Below are 17891 nucleotides of genomic sequence, written 5' to 3'. Positions count from 1 at the left end.
ACTTATAGATATAAATTTTTCTTTAGGATTCAATTAAGTTTTGATTTTAGATTAGGCATTTAAATTTGGTTTAGGTTAAGGTCTATGAATATAATGGGGGTAGATAAGGCTTTTTTATTAAACAATTAAAATAAATATAACAAGAAAATGGAAAGATAGAAATTTTCATAAATAACTAAGGGACCAATTGTAAAAGATATCACAACCGATCAACTATAATAAATTTTAAAAATTTAGACTTAAACTTTAAATTGGTATAAACCACAAGAGTAATTTACTCTATAAATAAAAGCTTTTCCACTTAACAATTTTGATTCATCCTTATGCAATACAATAATACAATTACAATTGTCGTTAGTAAAAGATATCTTAGTATGAAAGTAAGAAAGTCCAACGGAGTCCATATAGAATATAGCCGTTACTACGATCCGATGCCACGTCTCTACAACTTTCAAACCCAAAAAGCCCACCGCCTTCCCCTTCACCTTCAACGAACGTTTACCAAATCACTCACTCTCTCTCTCTTTCACACACACACACACACACACACAAGTCCAACACCGCTATAATCAATTTCTTCCAGACGGATTCCTACACTCTGTGTATCGTCTTCATCAGCATCTTTCACAGGCTTCAAATCGACTAAAAGCGTCGAGTTTTGTTCGGCATCTGAAGGATTTTTACAAGTATATCGGGTACTAATTGGAGCACAAGTTTTGAAGATACCCGAACACAATCAGTACGTATCTACGATTTTTCCGTATATTTTGTGTTCGATTGTGATTATTCATCGATATGAATTCGTTTGAAACCCCCAGTTGATGCTGCGTAGAATTTACTTATTTCACTGGTTAAACAGGAAGCTCTTCTCATCATATTTCTACAATTATAACAAATTATTATCGACTTGAAGAACGAAACACGATAAAATATCGTCGAAGATCAATACAATTGTGATTTCTCACTGAATTTGAAAATTGTAGTGGTTGTAACTTGGAATTAGGTGTTAAATAGGATTCTGACAGTTTTTTTTTAATCAATCTTCTTCAGGTGAATACACAATTTTGTGAAGTAACATTATGGCTTCAAGTTCTGAAATAGGGCTTGCAGCTACCATAAACATCCTCACTGCATTTGCATTTTTGGTAGCATTTGCCATACTTCGGATTCAACCTATAAACGATAGAGTGTATTTTCCAAAATGGTATCTAAGGGGATTAAGGAGCAATCCACTTCAATCAGGTGCATTTGTGCAGAAGTTTGTAAACTTAGACTTCAGATCATACTTGAAGTTCCTCAATTGGATGCCTGCTGCATTACGTATGCCTGAGCCTGAGCTTATCGATCATGCCGGATTAGACTCTGTTCTTTACTTGAGAATTTACTTGACAGGGTATTCTTCCACTTCACCTTACTTTGTTTATAACTTTTACCAGATGCAATTAAGAATACTGATTAGTGTTCTTGATTTGTTGTTCATAATTGATATCAGATTGAAGATCTTTGTTCCAATAGCATGCCTTGCTTTCTCAGTTATGGTTCCAGTCAATTTCACCAATCGAACTTTGGAGGAATCTAAATTAACATATAGTGACATAGACAAGCTTTCAATATCCAACATTCCCACTGGATCAAACAGGTAATAATGACAACTTATTATATATTTTAAAAAGATTGAATCCCAATATAATTTTACAATATGTGTTGCAGATTCTTTACACATATAGTCATGGCATATGCCTTTACCTTTTGGACATGTTATATTTTAAAAAGAGAATATGAGATAGTTGCATCAATGAGGTTGCATTTTATCGCATCAGAAAACCGAAGACCCGATCAATTTACAGTAAGATTATTATAAAATCATATATATATATATATATATATATATATATATATATATATATATATATATATATATATATATATATATATATATATATATATATATATATATTTTATTTATTGAATTTGTATTTTAATAAATCAAGATTATTTAACATTTTAATTTTGTAGGTGCTAGTTAGAAATGTCCCTCCTGACCCTGATGAATCGGTCAACGAACTCGTGGAACACTTTTTTCTAGTCAACCATCCTGATCACTATCTATCTCATCAGGTTTTTTTTTTTTTTTTTTTTTAAATTCTTATAAAAAAATATATGTTTTATAAATTTATTCAGGTTTCTTATAAGCAGATTGTCATTTCAGGTTGTTTATGATGCAAACTTGCTCTCTGATTTGGTAAACGAGAAGAAAACAAAGCAAAATTGGCTTGATTACTATCAACTTAAATATAATAGAAATAACCAGTCAAAAAGACCATCAGTAAAGGTATTATCACCATAAATGACCATTTTACCCTTTATGAATTTGTTTTCTTTTCTAAATGGGATTTTCTTATGAATTTGTTTTCTTTTGTTTATTAACAGACTGGTTATCTTGGTTTGTGGGGAAAGAGAGTGGATGCTATCGACTTTTACGAATCTGAAGTCGAGAAACTATCGAAAAAGGTAAGCTCCAAAATCAAATGTGTTGTTTTAGCTTTTAATCTACGTTTTCATCGTCCTCCGTAAACCCTAGTTCGTGATTTTATTAATTTGCAGATATTCAAAGAGAGGGAAAAAATCACTCAAAGCTCGAAACATGTTATGGCAGCTGCATTCGTCTCGTTTAAAACACGATGGGGAGCTGCGGTTTGTGCACAAACCGAACAATCCAGGAATCCGACGATTTGGTTAACGGAATGGGCGCCTGAACCTCGCGATGTTTATTGGGATAATCTCGCGATTCCATTCGTTTCACTCACGATTCGAAGGCTTGTAATCGCTGTCGCCTTTTTCTTCCTTACTTTCTTCTTCATGATTCCGATTGCATTCGTTCAATCGCTAGCTAATATCGATGGAATCGTCAAAGCCGCTCCCTTCTTGCATGATCTTCTCGAATTGTAAGTTTGTCTCGTATATCGCTCTTATTACATTAAGTTATTTACTGTGTTTTCGTGGTGCAGGGAGTTTATCAAGTCTTTGATCCAAGGTGTTCTTCCTGGAATCGCTTTGAAGATCTTCCTCATTGTTCTTCCTTCGATCCTCATGATGATGTCTAAATTTGAAGGATTCACATCCATTTCAGCTCTCGAGAGAAGATCCGCAACTCGATATTACATTTTTCAATTCATCAACGTCTTCCTTGGAAGCATAATCACCGGAACTGCATTTCAACAGCTAAACACCTTCATCCACCAATCTGCAAACACGTAAGATTTGTCGAAGTAAAAAATCTGCAACTTCTGTCTGAATTCTGATTGATTGTTGAAATTTATGATAAATTACAGGATCCCAGCTACAATCGGGGCATCGATACCGATGAAGGCGACCTTCTTCATAACTTACATAATGGTAGACGGATGGGCGGGAGTTGCAGGAGAGATTTTAAGATTAAAACCGCTGATATTTTATCACTTGAAGAATTTTTTGTTAGTGAAAACTGAAAAAGATAGAGAAGAAGCAATGAATCCAGGGAGTTTACCTTTCAACACCGGTGAACCTCAAATCCAGCTTTATTACTTACTCGGCCTTGTTTATGCTTCTGTCACCCCAATTCTTCTTCCTTTCATAGTCGTCTTCTTTGCCTTAGCCTACGTTGTATATCGTCATCAGGTAATAAATATAAATAAAATAATATATATATTCTTCAAATACTGACAGTTATTTATATATAGATTATAAATGTATATAATCAACAATACGAAAGCGCTGGAGCATTTTGGCCAGATGTTCATGGGAGAATTATAACTGCACTGGTTGTTTCACAGCTGCTTTTAATGGGTTTACTTAGCACAAAAGAAGCTGCTCAATCAACCCCATTGCTTATTGTACTCCCTGTGTTGACACTTTGGTTTCATAGATTCTGTAAAGGAAGATTTGAACCAGCTTTCGTTAGGTACCCTTTACAGGAAGCTATGATGAAAGACACATTAGAAAGAGCAAGGGAGCCAAGTTTAAATGTGAAGGATTATTTACAAGATGCGTATGTTCACCCGGTGTTTAGTAACAAAGATAGATGGGATGGGAGTGATGATGGTGTGAGTGATGATGAGTGGCCGAAAGAACCGGCGCTTGTCCCTACGAAACGTGAGTCGCGGGTCAACACGCCGGTTCGGAGCCAACGGAGCGAGTCATCGCGAACACTGTTGTGTGTTACTGATGAAAGATCGTGTCCGTAAGATCGGATTTTTAGGGTTTTGGTGGGTGGGGTGTTTGTGAATGACTTTGAGATGAAGCCTTTATGTGTATATTGTTTTGGTTGATCAAAAAGTTGGGCTTTGTTTTTGGTGTTGGCAACTTGGGCCATCTTGTCCTAGAAAAAAAATTGCTAATGTCTATTATAATCAAGTGTTTGTAAGCTATGTTGTTTCTTATAAGGCTAATCATGCTTTAACTTATGTGCATTATTTTATTTATTTATATGTAGTCATAAATAGTTTATTTTAAAACAATGTAATAATTAAATGAATTATTACCCACAAGAATGGTTTCTTGGGATAATAATGACTTAGGAGGGTAATTAGGTTTTCAGTTTGTCCGTATTAGGTAACTAATGTTTTTTTTTTGTGCGTATTAGACCAATATGGTTGTTATTACCGTTTAGGAATAGTCATTTTTACCGGTTTCTTCCTGTTTAACCGGTAAAAATGACTATTTTTAAACAGTAATAACAAAGATATTGGTCTAATTCGCACAAAAAACATTAGTGACCTAATACGGACAAACTGAAAACCTAATTACCCTCTTAAGTCATTAACCCTAATTATTTAGAAAACATGCTCACTAATCAATGTGACTCACTTGTTTGACTGAAAATAGTTGCTTCCATTTAAACTTATCATACAACCCTTCGAGAATTTCCAAGTCCAAAAACTCATATGATTGATGATCTTCATTACATAAATATGCAACATTTTATTAATAACTTCTTTTTTGTCATTTAAATGTTTACATGAACGCATTCATATGTACAAAAACAATCTCACTTTGATACCTCCCATCAATGTCTACATTTGATAACGAATGGAAATGTAAAACCAACAGGGACTTGCAAAGGATGTCTATTATCAATTATTTTATAAACAGCAAAACCATAACATGAACCAGGAAACTGAAGTTGCAAAACGAATAAAAAATCAGCACATAAACAAACACATACAGACTATATACAACACAAATGGAAGTTTATGAAGCATGAAACGTAAGAATTGTAATTGAACTCTATTAGCATTTGAAAAAGGAATTAGGGTTTCAGAGAAGACGACGAAAGGTTTAAAAAAAATAGACCATTTCTCAATTTGTGTGTGTCAACCTTGCGCAGGGGCCATGCTAATCTTCTCTGTATCGTTCCAATTTTATCGGATTTCCCCGAAGGGACGACTATAGATGAAGAGCTTCGCCATATAGAGGAGTAGCAGGTTCTTCTTCTGGTCGATATGGGACGACGCGTGTAACGACCACAAAATTTGAGCCAAATTAAAACATTTTATCTCATTCAAAAACCATTAAGTTCATACATCTTGTTTTCAAAATAGTTTAAACATCAGAGTATTCCCCAGAACCATATCACATAAATCACAAAACATGAGGAGTGGTACGATCACGCCTTCGCCTTGCCACGATCTCCAGAAGTACCTGAAACAATACACTGAACTGTAAGCCCGAAAGCTTAGTGAGTTACCCCCAAAATACCAACCACACATAAACATACTCATAACATGTCACAAATAGAACAGTCATGCACATCGGGTCTACTGTTTGACTGGTCCGCCCGCACCGAGCCTTCAGTCCACCTGGTCCACCCTCCAAGTTTAGCCATGTACATCGAGTCTACAGTGTGATTGGTCCGCCCGCACCGAACCTTCAATCCACCTGGTCCACTCTCTGAGTCTACAATATGACTGGTCTGCCCACACCGGGCCTTCAGTCGGCCTGGTCCACTCTCCGAGCCTCGGTACGTCTGGTCCGCCCTCTTGGGGCCTTCAGCCTATCCGGACCGCTCGTTGGGCCTTCGGAATATCCGGTCCGCCCTGGGTATGTTGGCCTACAACACAAAGTTGGACCTGCCTCAACCCAACCCCCGTCAAACAACCATGTGCACATACAACAATTAACCACATAACAAATCCTTAACCAGACAAACAGTCTAACAGATCACATAGCATATCAACATCTTAACCAGGATTCCAACCTAACCGGTCACTAGCATAACATTACCCTATATACTGGGTACTGACCTTAACCAAGTCACTAACATAATGTCATCCTAAATACCAGGATGCAGATCTAGCAAAGCAATAACATAACAAACAATACCCGGATTTCCATACGATAAAGGGCCGACCTTGGTGCCGTAGACCCTGTCGATATAACGAGGATAGCTCACCTGCAATTGCCGACTAAAGAGATAAGACCAAGCTGCTCCGACCACCGACACGAACTTCACCACAGAACATTACCAAAGAACTAATTCCATAAATACCCAAAATTACCAAAATACCCTTGGAAGTCAAACTGGTTAACTCTTGGTCAAAGTCAAAGTCCTCAGTCAAAGTTAACCTTCCTGGTTGACTTCTGCTCGCCGAGTCAACCCGTCGACTCCCCAAGTTCCCATACCCAGAAACTCTCATATCACAACTTAACTCGTCGAGTCCAACGATCTCTGAGTCCCTTCCTGCCAACTCACCGAGTCGCCAACCGACTCACTAATCCAAAGCTTTAACCCAAAAGAGATTGGGTTCTGCAACCAGACTCGTCGAGTCCAATAACAGACTCGCCGAGTTGTTCTTCTAACTCGTCGTGTCCATGCACATGTTCATACAACTCGTCGAGTACACCCATGTGACTTGCCGAGTCTCTCCAGTTCTCAATCCATTCAAAGGCTTTTCGAGCCATGCAGGGGCTCCAATCCATAGATCCACCCTTCTACAATCTAACCCTCATATAAAGTTGCAAACTTTACGTGAAACCAAGGAGATATAGGCTCAAAACACACTAGGGCTTGGGTTTTAGACAAAGGGGCTTCGCCAACAACTCGATGATTGAAACTTTATGACATTATGGACTATCACAAGCCTAGATCTGAAGTAGCAACCTCAGATCTAAGCCTCTAACTCGAAATAGCTCCTTAACATGCCAAAATGGCCCCCAAAACATCATCCAAGGAAAGATCTAGAAGCAACAAAGGCAAAGTGACAGATTGTTACCTTCAACTGATGCTCACAACCAAAGAGTTGAATCCTCCATCTCCTTAGTGGTCGAAACCTCCAAATCTTCCTCTTGCAAAGGCCCCAAGCTCACTTTCTTCCTCCTCTTACTCAAATTAGGGCGTGGAATCGCTTATAGAAGCTTTTGGCCGATAAGGGGGCTGAGGAGAGGACATAAGGTCCTTTAAATAGGGTGCAAACCCTAAGATTAGGGTTTTCTCCTTCCAGCACCAACTCGGCGAGTTGGTCACTAAATTCGCGATCCAAACCCGCTCCGACTCGGCGAGTAAGCGTACCTACTCGTCGAGTCCCTTCCTTTATTTACACTTAGCACCCTTCACTTCTTGTTCCGAACTTGGGATGTTACAACGTGAGTTCTAAACGAACTAGTTTACTGTTGATGGTCATATATTCTCAATGTCTTTAAAATTAGGGTTAATGACTTAGGAGGGTAATTAGGTTTCCAGTTTGTCTGTATTAGGTCACTAAGGTTTTTTTTTTTTTTTTTGCGTATTAGACGAATATGATTGTTATTACCGTTTAGAAATAGTCCTTTTCACCGGTTAAACAGGAAGAAACCGATAAAAATGATTATTTCTAAACGGTAATAACAACCATATTGGTCTAATACGCACAAAAAAAACCTTAGTGACCTAATACGGACAAACTAGAAACCTAATTACTCTCCTAAGTCATTATCCCATGGTTTCTTGGTCCATGTGATAGTTTGTGTATTTCAAGAGCCTTAACACTCATAAAACCTACATTTTTCCCTAGGAATCCTACACACAACCATGATCTTTGTTGGTTAATGTTCCACAAAAAATTGGACCAACTCGGATGAAACGACCGCAATTGTAAGTGTTGATTAGGGTTTTTTTATAAGCTTTCACTATAGATGACGAATGGGTGCAGGTTTATGTGGGACTCCGACAATCATGTAATGACCATCTTTGCATTGGTTATCTTTGGGAGATATATATTGGGGATATCCACAAAAATAACCCAAATGTAATTTTGGAATATAGAAAAATGATCAACATTTTGCGTGTTTGCAAATATGGCCAACAATTCCAAAATGGCTAGTTTCAAATGAAATCAAAATCACATTAGACGTTTTTTTTACTTAATGGAACTAAAGTAATTCGGATATTGACATTTTGGACTACCTTTCTAAAAAATACTTTTACTTTATATGGCATAGACATGATTTAAAGTGTTTCAGGTTAATATTTTGTAGTCTTTAAAAAATTATTATAACATATGTGTTGGTTAAGATTTTGACAAAGTTATGTTGTTAGAAATGAGTTCATCAAAAGTGAATCCATAAAGATAAATAAATAACAAAGCAAAACATTTCTAACCTCCTTACATGGGTTGCAATCCAGAAAAAACTAATCCTACCTATATCAAGAAATATGAATATGATCGGTTGAGTTCTTATTTATAGTCGTGAGTTGCATAATAAAATTTGTTTTTAACACAACGTTAGTTTGTATGATTGATATTATTGTGATTAATGGACCAATGATTTGTAGATTCGGACGTTTCAAACTACATCCAACCACTGATCCTCATAGCCAGTACCAAGTACTTAACATGAAGTACTGGTATATGTTATTAACGGGTGCTATGGATCCATAGAAAGAATGACAAATATATCCTAACATGTAACACCTTGTGGGGGAGGGAGGGAGAAACTTTTTTAGAAAAAAAAAGATTGTTAATTTTTCTATCAAAATAAAAAATGATATACCAAATGACAGATTCTTGACCCTAAATTGAAACAAAACTTTATGAATTGGTAAAATTCAAATTGGTTGCATTCACCGATAACAAAATATATCTTCCTTTTCTTAGATAAAGGATTAGCCCATCATTTGAATTAAAAATCTATGATGTTTTAAATTAGACTTGTAATCAATAATTTATTGGCTTTAAGATATAATAATCAACAGGATAACTGATACATAGCTCATGTATGCCTAAACATCTTTATGTTTGGTACGAGGGTGTTCAATATATTTATTAATGTATTATTATAATTCTTCACATTTCCAAAAACCAAATGTTCAATACCATTTAAATTTATTAATTTTCTATTGATGTATTACTATCACCCATATAGTAGCTTCAATTGAAGCAACTATAAAGTTTTTTTTTCATGAAACGAAAACTGTAGTGTATATTATAATTTTATAAGAAAATAAACTAAGGTAGTATTTTTGTTTTTTGTCTGCAGATCTACGTGATCTTTTTTCTCTGCACCGCGCAGACCACGCGCAGACATTAGTCTTCACAGACAGTTTGTTTTTTGAAGACTGCAGAGCTAAAAATGTCTGCGCGCCCTCTTCTTGGCGCAGATGTGGACCAGAGTCTTCTAACATCTTCAGACATCTTCTAGCCTAAAAAAACATATATATTTTTATTTTTTTAAGTTTTTTTAATTTATATTTTTTCCAACTTTATTAACAATAAACAATTTGAAAAAAAAAATTACAAAACTTAAAAAAAACGTTCGACAATACAAACATGATATTTTTGACAAATTTATAAATAAAGATTTATTAAAATAATAATCGTTGAAGTTTTTTATATAAGTATGAAAAAAAATCATAATATATTCTTATATTTTTTTGCCAAATTTTGTAAAACATTATTTAATACAGTATCGTCAATTTCTCGACAAAATATGCAGGGTACGTTTTTAATGGATTTAATTAAAAAAATTGAAGTTTATTTTCATCTATTTATGTATCAAATTCTTTGATTACTAATTATAATGTTTAGTTATAACTTTGCAACCAAAGTTGGCTTTTATCAAATATATATGTTAATTGATACCATTTTTATTTTTATTTTTTATACAATAATACATAAAAGTTGATATAGATTCGTTAATTATTTATAACAAAGTCATAAAAATATTAAAAAATCACTTTGAAGTTTAAAAAAATTAGTCTATTTAGATTTCAGTTTATTTTAGTAGCTCGCAGATGTTAAAAAAACAATCTTCTTTTTTCAGACTGCAGACGTTTGGTCCACCCCTTCTACTGCAGAGGTCTACAGATGTGGTCCGCAGACTGCAGACATTTTGCCTCAGAAAAAACAAACAACACCTAATACAGATGTAGATAACTCAATTCAGTAATTTTTTATTTGAAATCCCCAAGATACCCCCTCCTCCGGTGATGAACATGAGGTGATGGTATCACATTCGTTGTACTACACTACATCATAGTCAACCTATATTTTAGAATTCAGAAGTTTCTCAATTGTTTAAGACAAAATTCTCTTTCTAGTTTTTAGGTTTTATTATACAACGGAACTTTTATAAATTTATCTCAATACATTTTTCCAACAATCGAAAACAAACATGCATAGTGTTAGTTAATTGATCAACATGTTTTATTAATTTTGTAAATGATTTATATATAAATATATTTCAATTTTATTACCAAAACAATGATTTAAATTTTTGCATAAAGAAAGTTCCAAGTTATAAAATTTTGAGTATTTTTATTTAAATTTTAATTACTTACCTAGAAATTGCAGTCTATCTCATTTTTTATGGAACATGGTTGTTGTTAGATCATGCAAAAATTAAAATTGCAGTTAGTTTTTTATTCAATAAAGATTAAAATACGTTTCACTGTTATGAATTTCAACAACTCGTGCTAAAAATTCAGTCGTTCCAGGTGTAAACTCTTCAATCGGGATGACTATGTCATCCGGGTCATACATGCAAATCGTTCGACCTTAATCTTCGACGATCATATTATGCATTATAATACATGCTTGGACCATTCGTTTAATCATATCCTTATCCCAAAGTCGTGTAGCATATTTTACTATATGTCATGTCTAAGGACTTTAAATGCCCTTTCGATGTCCTTTCTTGTTGATTCCTGTCTTTTTGTGAATAATTTTATATTTTCATTTTGAGGAACCGAGTATGTCTTCATAAGTGTAGAATAATCTAGGTATATCTCATCACAAAGGTAGTAACCGTATTTGTACGAATGCCCGTTCACCATGAACGACATATCAGGTGCTTTGTCGGTCTAAATATCGTTGAAAATGGGAGACTGACCAAGAACGTTAATGGCGTTGTTAGGCCCCGCAACTCCAAAAAACGAATGCCAAATCCAAAAATTTTGAGATGCAAACAACTTCTAGGATTATACTTGGTTCACATATATCTCCTCGAGTGAAGACCACGCCATGCAGTTGGACATTTTTCCCAAGCCACATACGTATAATCTAGACTACCAAGCATACCCGAAAATCCATGTCTTTGTTCATGAGTTGAATATAATCTCTTAATATCACGTGGAGTAGGTTTACACAAATATTGTTGGTGAAAAACCTCATACACACATGTACAAAACCAATCTACATAAGTAATTGCGGTTCTCTCAAATACTTTCAAATACTCGTTGGATGCATCAAATGTTATATCATATCACAAATACCTAAACACATCCACATTTTTATAAACTACTAAAACCCATTATTCCTCTAGCATCGAATTTTTGTTTGAAAAAATCATAACAAACCTCTAAAGCATTACTAATAAGTAAAAACACAGCCTTATTTACACGGAAATGACGTTCGAACGAACGTGCAACATTTGAACTTTCTTCATCGTGAAATTGTTGCACAATGTAGAAGAAGGTCGAGATAAATTCTCTGTCATCATCCGAGTCAAAAATTTTAAAGAAATCCTTACGCTTTTTGGTTTAAAGAATGAGAATGTAATATTTGATGAAATATGAGGGTTTTATTGTGTTTATATAGGTATTGAGTTTGTAAAAAATATATATAAATTAAAAACTACAAAAAGATGACCGTTGAATGGTCGAATGCAAGTCTCGAAATTTCATTGGTCGTCTGCCTCTGTTGTCGTAGCCAACACGACCATGACACACTGAGACGGTGTGCACGATCGTGGTTCCTAGCCGCATATGCCACTGACTCCTTCGTTGTATGTATACCTTTCGACCTTATTTTTTTTTATATTGTTTAATATACAATTTAAATTATTTAAATTTTACATAAATAGATAAAGTAACGTTTAAAATTCAAATATAATGGACCTAATAACAGAAGGACAAAGATTCCACCAATCAAACTACATGAACTCTGCGTTGTCATACTTGTACACAACGCATCAAAACTAGTACCTTTGGATCTTATAATTGACGGGGAGGGGACGGCATAGCCGAAGACGGCCTTTTCGTTGGATAACAGGCGTTGTTTGACCAGTGCACCACCGTCAACGTCGCCGTCCGGCCGCCTCCACGGAATTCGTAACTATTTCAAACTCTATTCGATCGTTGATTTTTCGATTTTATCAACAACTCTCTGTTGGAGAATTGGAGCAATTTCTCGAGTGTGAATCGATTTGAAAATATCAATGGACGAAGTGATCACCATAGCCGACGCGGCGTACCGCGCTAGCAAGGCGACGGAGACGGCAGCGACACCTTCACCTTCAGCTCAGGCCCTCTCCTACAGCGTGCCACTGTTGTCAGCCTTCCTTGCCTTTGCTATTGCCCAATTCCTCAAGGTCATCACCACCTGGTCAGTTCGATCTCCATCGATTCGGAACCTTTATCTTCCTTTACACGTATTGAATTGTTTTACTTTTCCTACTAGATCTTCATGTAATTCCAGAACTTCATATTATTTTTTCATTTCAACTTTTCTGAAGTATCTTATCTGAACTAGCATTAACCTCCCAAATTTTCGCAATTTTTATGGTTTCTCTTATGCAGCTGAACTCAGATCTTAGTGTAGAAACAGATAGGTAAATCATGTAGTTAGCAATTGATTTGCGATTTGCAATTTGCTAGAGCTAAATTCAAACCTTGAGGATTTTGCTCGATTCAGAAACATGCTAAACACAACACCTTACTTTCTTTTCTGTTATGCTATATCTGTTCTTGTAAACCCTTACTTTTGGCATCCAATCAATTTGACCTCTAATAAGAACATGAGTAACATTGATGCATTTACTGACCTCTTCACTTGTCAATCTTAGAAGCTCAGGTATAAAGAAAGAAAATGGGATCCTAAAAAGATTGTTGGCTCAGGTGGAATGCCATCATCTCATTCTTCAACTGTGGTGGCACTTGCAGTATCCATAGGTCTACATGAAGGAATTGAATCATCAACATTTGCCATTGCTGTTGTCTTGGCTTTTATTGTATGTTCTTCTTCTTCTTCTTCTTCTTCTTCTTCTTCTTCTTCTTCATCATCAAAATCCCTGATGATTATCTCCTGTTTTTCTGTTTCTTTATGTACAATTTCTTGTTATTTATATTATACGATTGAAAATGTTTTCAGGTTATGTATGATGCATCTGGAGTCAGACTCCATGCTGGACGCCAAGCTGAAGTAAAATTCTAACTAATTTCTTATCAGAAATTAAAAAAATCATAATAAATTATAATTTGAAATCTTATTTTGTTAAACTTTTGCAGGTTTTAAACCAAATTGTTTGTGAATTTCCTCCTGAACACCCTTTATCCACATCCAGACCTCTTCGTGATTCTCTTGGACATACTCCATTACAGGTTTCTCTTCCATCTAACTCATATAATCAAGACTATTTGCAAGAAAAAACATCCTACTTTTTTTTTTCTGTTACAACATTCTACTTTTAAAAGAGTCAATAATGGATGACATGGCAAAGATAAGCCATGTAATCATGACTTGGCATCCATGTCATCAAAGTAAATAAAAAATATGGTGATGGGTTACCTAATGATGAACTTGTTTAAAACAGGTGGTTGCAGGGGCTGTGTTAGGAGTTATGGTGGCATTCGTGATGAAAACATCTGATTAATGCAAAGCGTTCATTGCTCTCATTATATTGAAAAAAAAAGATATTATTATTTGAATTGTCAATTTTACCCTTTGTAAAGTGTATCAAACTGTTATGGTGTAAAAGAAAAAAAAAATGTATTGGTTAATACTTGATAGTGGCAGATTCTCAAGACTTTTTCATAGGATTTTTGCAAAATGTGCTCAAATTTCCTAAATTATTTATTTATAAAAGTTTTAGGACATGTTTGGTGAAAATAGATCATAGGTTATATTGTATGCTTTGATTTGAAGTAACTTTTGGACATGAAGTTTTTGTTAAAAAAAAAAAAAGTTAGCATCAACGAAACTTTTTATTTTTCTAGAAATTTTCAGAATGATAGGACAAATAGTGTTAAAACCAATGATAAACATTTCATAAGAAACAAATAGTGTCGAATTTACAAATCAGAAATTTTCATTACAAACAATGTATAGTATATAAATTGTTTAAAAGAATATTGGAATCGGTTTTGCCTTTTTTTTTTTTTTGTATCTAGCAACCGGTTGGGTGTATTGATGATTATACTCACCAAAAAATGATTTGAATGAAGGAAACATGATAACAGCTCACGTGCCACCGATTCTCTCCTACTTTCTGTCCGATTCTGTCGATAAACTCAAGCCACCGTAGCGACGCCGCCGCACAGTCGGCGCTGCCGTTTTCTCCCATCCATTTTCAATCTCCAAACCTAAACCCTGCCATCAATTTACTCTCCACCTACATTTCACTCACACAAACGACTTCCGTCTTTAATTTCAACGTTCCTATCGGTTATCAATCGATTCCGCATTTGTCGCTGTAGGAGAAGGTGGATTTTACGGGGAGATAATGACGGCAAAGAAGAGATTTGCTGCCGTTGCTTCGAGACGCCAGATTCCGCCGTTTGTTTCCAAGTTTGTGATCTCATTGTTGGTACTGTTTTGCTTCGTCGTCTTTTTCGGACTCTTCTCGCAATTCAAGCTTCAGTCGTCGTCTGTATCTACTGAATTCGGTTTTGATGAGTTTCGCCTCGAAGATTATCGGATGAAGATTGCTTTCCTTTTCCTTGTTCGAGATAATCTTCCTCTTGATTTCCTATGGCACAACTTCTTTAAGGTTCGTTTGTTTCTAACTTTCTTACATTACCTTTTATGCTTGATGTTTTGAATCTATAATTAACTCCAGCTTATGCTCTTCTGCGTCATATTGATTGTTAGGTTTACTATATAGTTCAGACAACTGACGACTAAATTCTATAAGTAAACACTTATCTTCTGGACTTTGAGTGTCTAAGATGTTTCCCTACATTTTTGAGCTTACTGCTGATGATATGAACTCATAAGCTCAATCATTGTCTTCTTGCACACAATGCTAGAGGATTAATGTTTAACATTGGTTGTATATTAGATTTAATAGATCAGGCTGCATAACTGTTGTGGGATTTGCTTTCTACAGATTTTTACCCTAATTTTTGTGTCTGCAAACCATGTGAACTTCATATATATGTATATGTCCCTAGTTACAAAATTGTTTCGAGACACATAATCGAACATTTAAAGTTGATGAGCTTACAGAATGCAGATCCTGAAAATTTCACCATTTACATACACTCGAAGCCTGGTTTTGTGTTTGATGAATCGGTTACCAGATCAGCCTTCTTCTACAATCGACAGTTGAAAAACAGTGTTGAGGTAACTAATCAGATTTATGTTAAGCTTTCATGTCAACATTATCAAATAATCAAATACATTATTTGTACAGGTGGGTTGGGGTAAACCAACAATGATTGAAGCAGAGAAGCTATTATTCAAAGCAGCCCTTGAAGATACTAATAATCAGATATTCATACTCCTCTCTGACAGGTTTCTTTCACCTGTTCAAATGTTAAAGTCTGATTCTCTTTATATTTGATGAAGAACACTTATAGTATCTGAAGTCCCTTTTCTTTGCAGTTGTGTCCCACTATATAATTTCAGTTATATATACAAATATATAATGTCATCTCCAAGAAGCTTTGTGGACAGGTATTTACTATTTACTTTGGCATCTTTTGATTTCATTTGACTTTTTGACCAACTGAAGTTGAGTATTCTTCTATTTTTATTCAGCTTTATTGATGATGCCACAGAAAAACGTTATAATCCAGAAATGTCCCCTGACATACCTGAAGACAAATGGCGTAAAGGATCCCAGGTCATTTTCGTAATTTTAACCTTTTCTTAGGTTTATTCGTGTAAATCATTATATTATTAGTTTCAGGCTTTCAGCTGTAGTTAACTTTAAATAATCACATGATTTCAGTGGATTACATTGGTTAGAAGACACGCAGAGGTTGTTGCTTATGATCATGTTGTTTTCCCAATCTTTAACAAACACTGCAAGGTAAAGATTGATTAAGATTAAGTTACCTTTGAGGTTCTCTTTTTTTGTGCAAAAGACGTAAATACCCTTCTTATATATTTTTTTTTTCTGTAAAAAAAATAGAGGCGACCACTTTTAGACTTGAGCAAAGGAAACGAGTCTCTTGTAAGTGTACAATGATTACTATTTTTTAGGCTTTCATGTTATTATTTTACTTTTTAACATCTACTATTTCTTAATTCTTATATTATTTTCTTATTATTATTATATTGAAGAAAGAGCAACAGCAACACAATTGCATCCCAGATGAACATTATGTTCCCACCTTACTTGAGGTAAAGCAAAATCTTGAAATCTTAGTGATTCTATACAATTGTTTCATCATGCACACCTATGAAAGAGTAAATGACCATTTTACCCTTGCCAAATAAATTATGGTTAGATGAGCAAAACCTTAAAAAGAGATGCTTTTTGTATCCATTACGTAAAAAAGAAACAACACCTTAACTAGTCATGCTTTTGATGCTCATTAAGTAAATGACCATTTTACCCTTGCTAAATCTAACAGTTATCTTTCTCAATTTTGTAATAAAGATGCGGGGGATTGAAGGTGAATTGGTGAGAAGAACATTAACGTATTCTTTATGGAACCAATCAACAGAAACAATGAATACATTAGCCTGGCACCCTGTAACATTTGGTTACACAAGTGCTAGCCAAAAAAATATCCAAGCTATCAAGGTAATAAATTAATTAAATGCAAGAAATAGCAAATCTACTTTTTCATTAATTTGTTTTGCTTGAAAAAACCTACCCAATTAAATTATAACAATATGATCCAAATAAATGAAAGTAAGTTGTTGTTTCTTGTACTGTAGGATATTGACCGTGTTTATTTCAAGTCTGAGAACCGGACGGAATGGTGTGGTGGTCCTTGTTACTTATTTGCAAGGAAGTTTTCACGTGGGGCCGCCATGCGTGTTTTGACAAATGGGCTGGTGGGCCCGTATGACCCCAAAACATTGTTCCTGGACCCCACGTAGACTTGTAGTATCGGATGGATGGATGTATACTGAGCTGATGTACATATGGAGGCGATTTGTGTTTTTGTGCAAATTGGGAGTTATGTAATATTTGTTTCATCAAATGACTATATTACCCTTTGTTGGACATGGTCAAATTACCAATTTAACCTTAACGAGATATCCGTGAGATTCATGTTTAAATTGTTGGCTTCTTATAATGACTTGGTTTGTGTTTGGAGAGTTTCTGTTGAAATTGATAATATACTTGAAAAAAAAGTAGGGAAAATGATTATTTCATTTATCTTCACTTTCTTCAATTTCTATAAGTTAATAAAACTCAAGAATATCAAATTCTTTTACTTTCTTCTCATGTACATCCATTCCCCTTCTTTTCCCTAGTTA

The 17891-nt window shown here is 34.9% G+C and overlaps 3 protein-coding genes and 1 non-coding gene across 5 annotated transcripts; 3 read left to right on the top strand and 1 right to left on the bottom strand.

Moving 5' to 3' along the window:
* The first annotated feature begins 473 nt into the window (after window positions 1-473).
* On the top strand, window positions 474-4314 carry LOC111912020 (CSC1-like protein At3g21620). Of its 2 annotated transcripts, XM_023907780.3 has the most exons (11): window positions 476-739; window positions 1051-1393; window positions 1493-1639; window positions 1711-1846; window positions 2017-2118; window positions 2210-2332; window positions 2431-2511; window positions 2605-2945; window positions 3009-3254; window positions 3333-3657; window positions 3720-4314. In XM_023907780.3, exons 2-11 carry the CDS (start codon window positions 1080-1082, stop codon window positions 4221-4223), a joined length of 2319 nt encoding a protein of 772 aa, XP_023763548.1. In that variant the 5' UTR covers window positions 476-739; window positions 1051-1079; the 3' UTR covers window positions 4224-4314. The 2 variants fall into 2 exon arrangements, with proteins under 2 accessions (XP_023763547.1, XP_023763548.1); XM_023907779.3 differs by having other exon boundaries at window positions 474-739; window positions 1051-1639.
* Window positions 4315-5319: 1005 nt separating this feature from the next.
* On the bottom strand, window positions 5320-5422 carry LOC111912034 (U6 spliceosomal RNA). Its single transcript, XR_002857045.1, has one exon. It is a non-coding gene; the product is annotated as a U6 spliceosomal RNA (small nuclear RNA).
* Window positions 5423-12411: 6989 nt separating this feature from the next.
* Window positions 12412-14264, top strand: LOC111912019 (uncharacterized). Its single transcript, XM_023907778.3, has 5 exons — window positions 12412-12836; window positions 13305-13461; window positions 13602-13652; window positions 13739-13831; window positions 14044-14264. The coding sequence occupies exons 1-5, from the start codon at window positions 12670-12672 to the stop codon at window positions 14101-14103; spliced, it is 528 nt and encodes a 175-aa protein (XP_023763546.1). The 5' UTR covers window positions 12412-12669; the 3' UTR covers window positions 14104-14264.
* A 328-nt stretch (window positions 14265-14592) lies between these two features.
* Window positions 14593-17707, top strand: LOC111912017 (glycosyltransferase BC10). The gene is made up of 10 exons (XM_023907777.3): window positions 14593-15219; window positions 15678-15794; window positions 15865-15965; window positions 16056-16127; window positions 16212-16296; window positions 16405-16485; window positions 16588-16629; window positions 16740-16799; window positions 17059-17205; window positions 17343-17707. The coding sequence occupies exons 1-10, from the start codon at window positions 14953-14955 to the stop codon at window positions 17505-17507; spliced, it is 1137 nt and encodes a 378-aa protein (XP_023763545.1). The 5' UTR covers window positions 14593-14952; the 3' UTR covers window positions 17508-17707.
* The last annotated feature ends 184 nt before the right edge of the window (window positions 17708-17891 follow it).

Source organism: Lactuca sativa, chromosome 7, assembly GCF_002870075.4.
Source record: "Lactuca sativa cultivar Salinas chromosome 7, Lsat_Salinas_v11, whole genome shotgun sequence".
NCBI classification, from domain to species: Eukaryota; Viridiplantae; Streptophyta; class Magnoliopsida; order Asterales; family Asteraceae; genus Lactuca; species Lactuca sativa.
Note: the sequence above shows the minus strand (reverse complement) of the source record. Positions and strands in the feature narration are given on the sequence as shown.

What these genes read in the sequence shown, in the direction of transcription:
- LOC111912020 (XM_023907779.3), top strand. Translation starts at nt 1,080, where the DNA reads ATGGCTTCAAGTTCTGAAATAGGGCTTGCAGCTACCATAAACATCCTC. An exon ending in ATCCACCAATCTGCAAACAC is followed by an intron (nt 3,255 to 3,332) that starts GTAAGATTTGTC and finishes GATAAATTACAG; the next exon opens with GATCCCAGCTACAATCGGGG. An exon ending in ACGTTGTATATCGTCATCAG is followed by an intron (nt 3,658 to 3,719) that starts GTAATAAATATA and finishes ATTTATATATAG; the next exon opens with ATTATAAATGTATATAATCA.
- LOC111912019 (XM_023907778.3), top strand. Translation starts at nt 12,670, where the DNA reads ATGGACGAAGTGATCACCATAGCCGACGCGGCGTACCGCGCTAGCAAG. An exon ending in CTCAAGGTCATCACCACCTG is followed by an intron (nt 12,837 to 13,304) that starts GTCAGTTCGATC and finishes TTAGAAGCTCAG; the next exon opens with GTATAAAGAAAGAAAATGGG. An exon ending in CTGTTGTCTTGGCTTTTATT is followed by an intron (nt 13,462 to 13,601) that starts GTATGTTCTTCT and finishes AAATGTTTTCAG; the next exon opens with GTTATGTATGATGCATCTGG.
- LOC111912017 (XM_023907777.3), top strand. Translation starts at nt 14,953, where the DNA reads ATGACGGCAAAGAAGAGATTTGCTGCCGTTGCTTCGAGACGCCAGATT. An exon ending in TTCATACTCCTCTCTGACAG is followed by an intron (nt 15,966 to 16,055) that starts GTTTCTTTCACC and finishes TTTTCTTTGCAG; the next exon opens with TTGTGTCCCACTATATAATT. An exon ending in ATGTTCCCACCTTACTTGAG is followed by an intron (nt 16,800 to 17,058) that starts GTAAAGCAAAAT and finishes TTTGTAATAAAG; the next exon opens with ATGCGGGGGATTGAAGGTGA.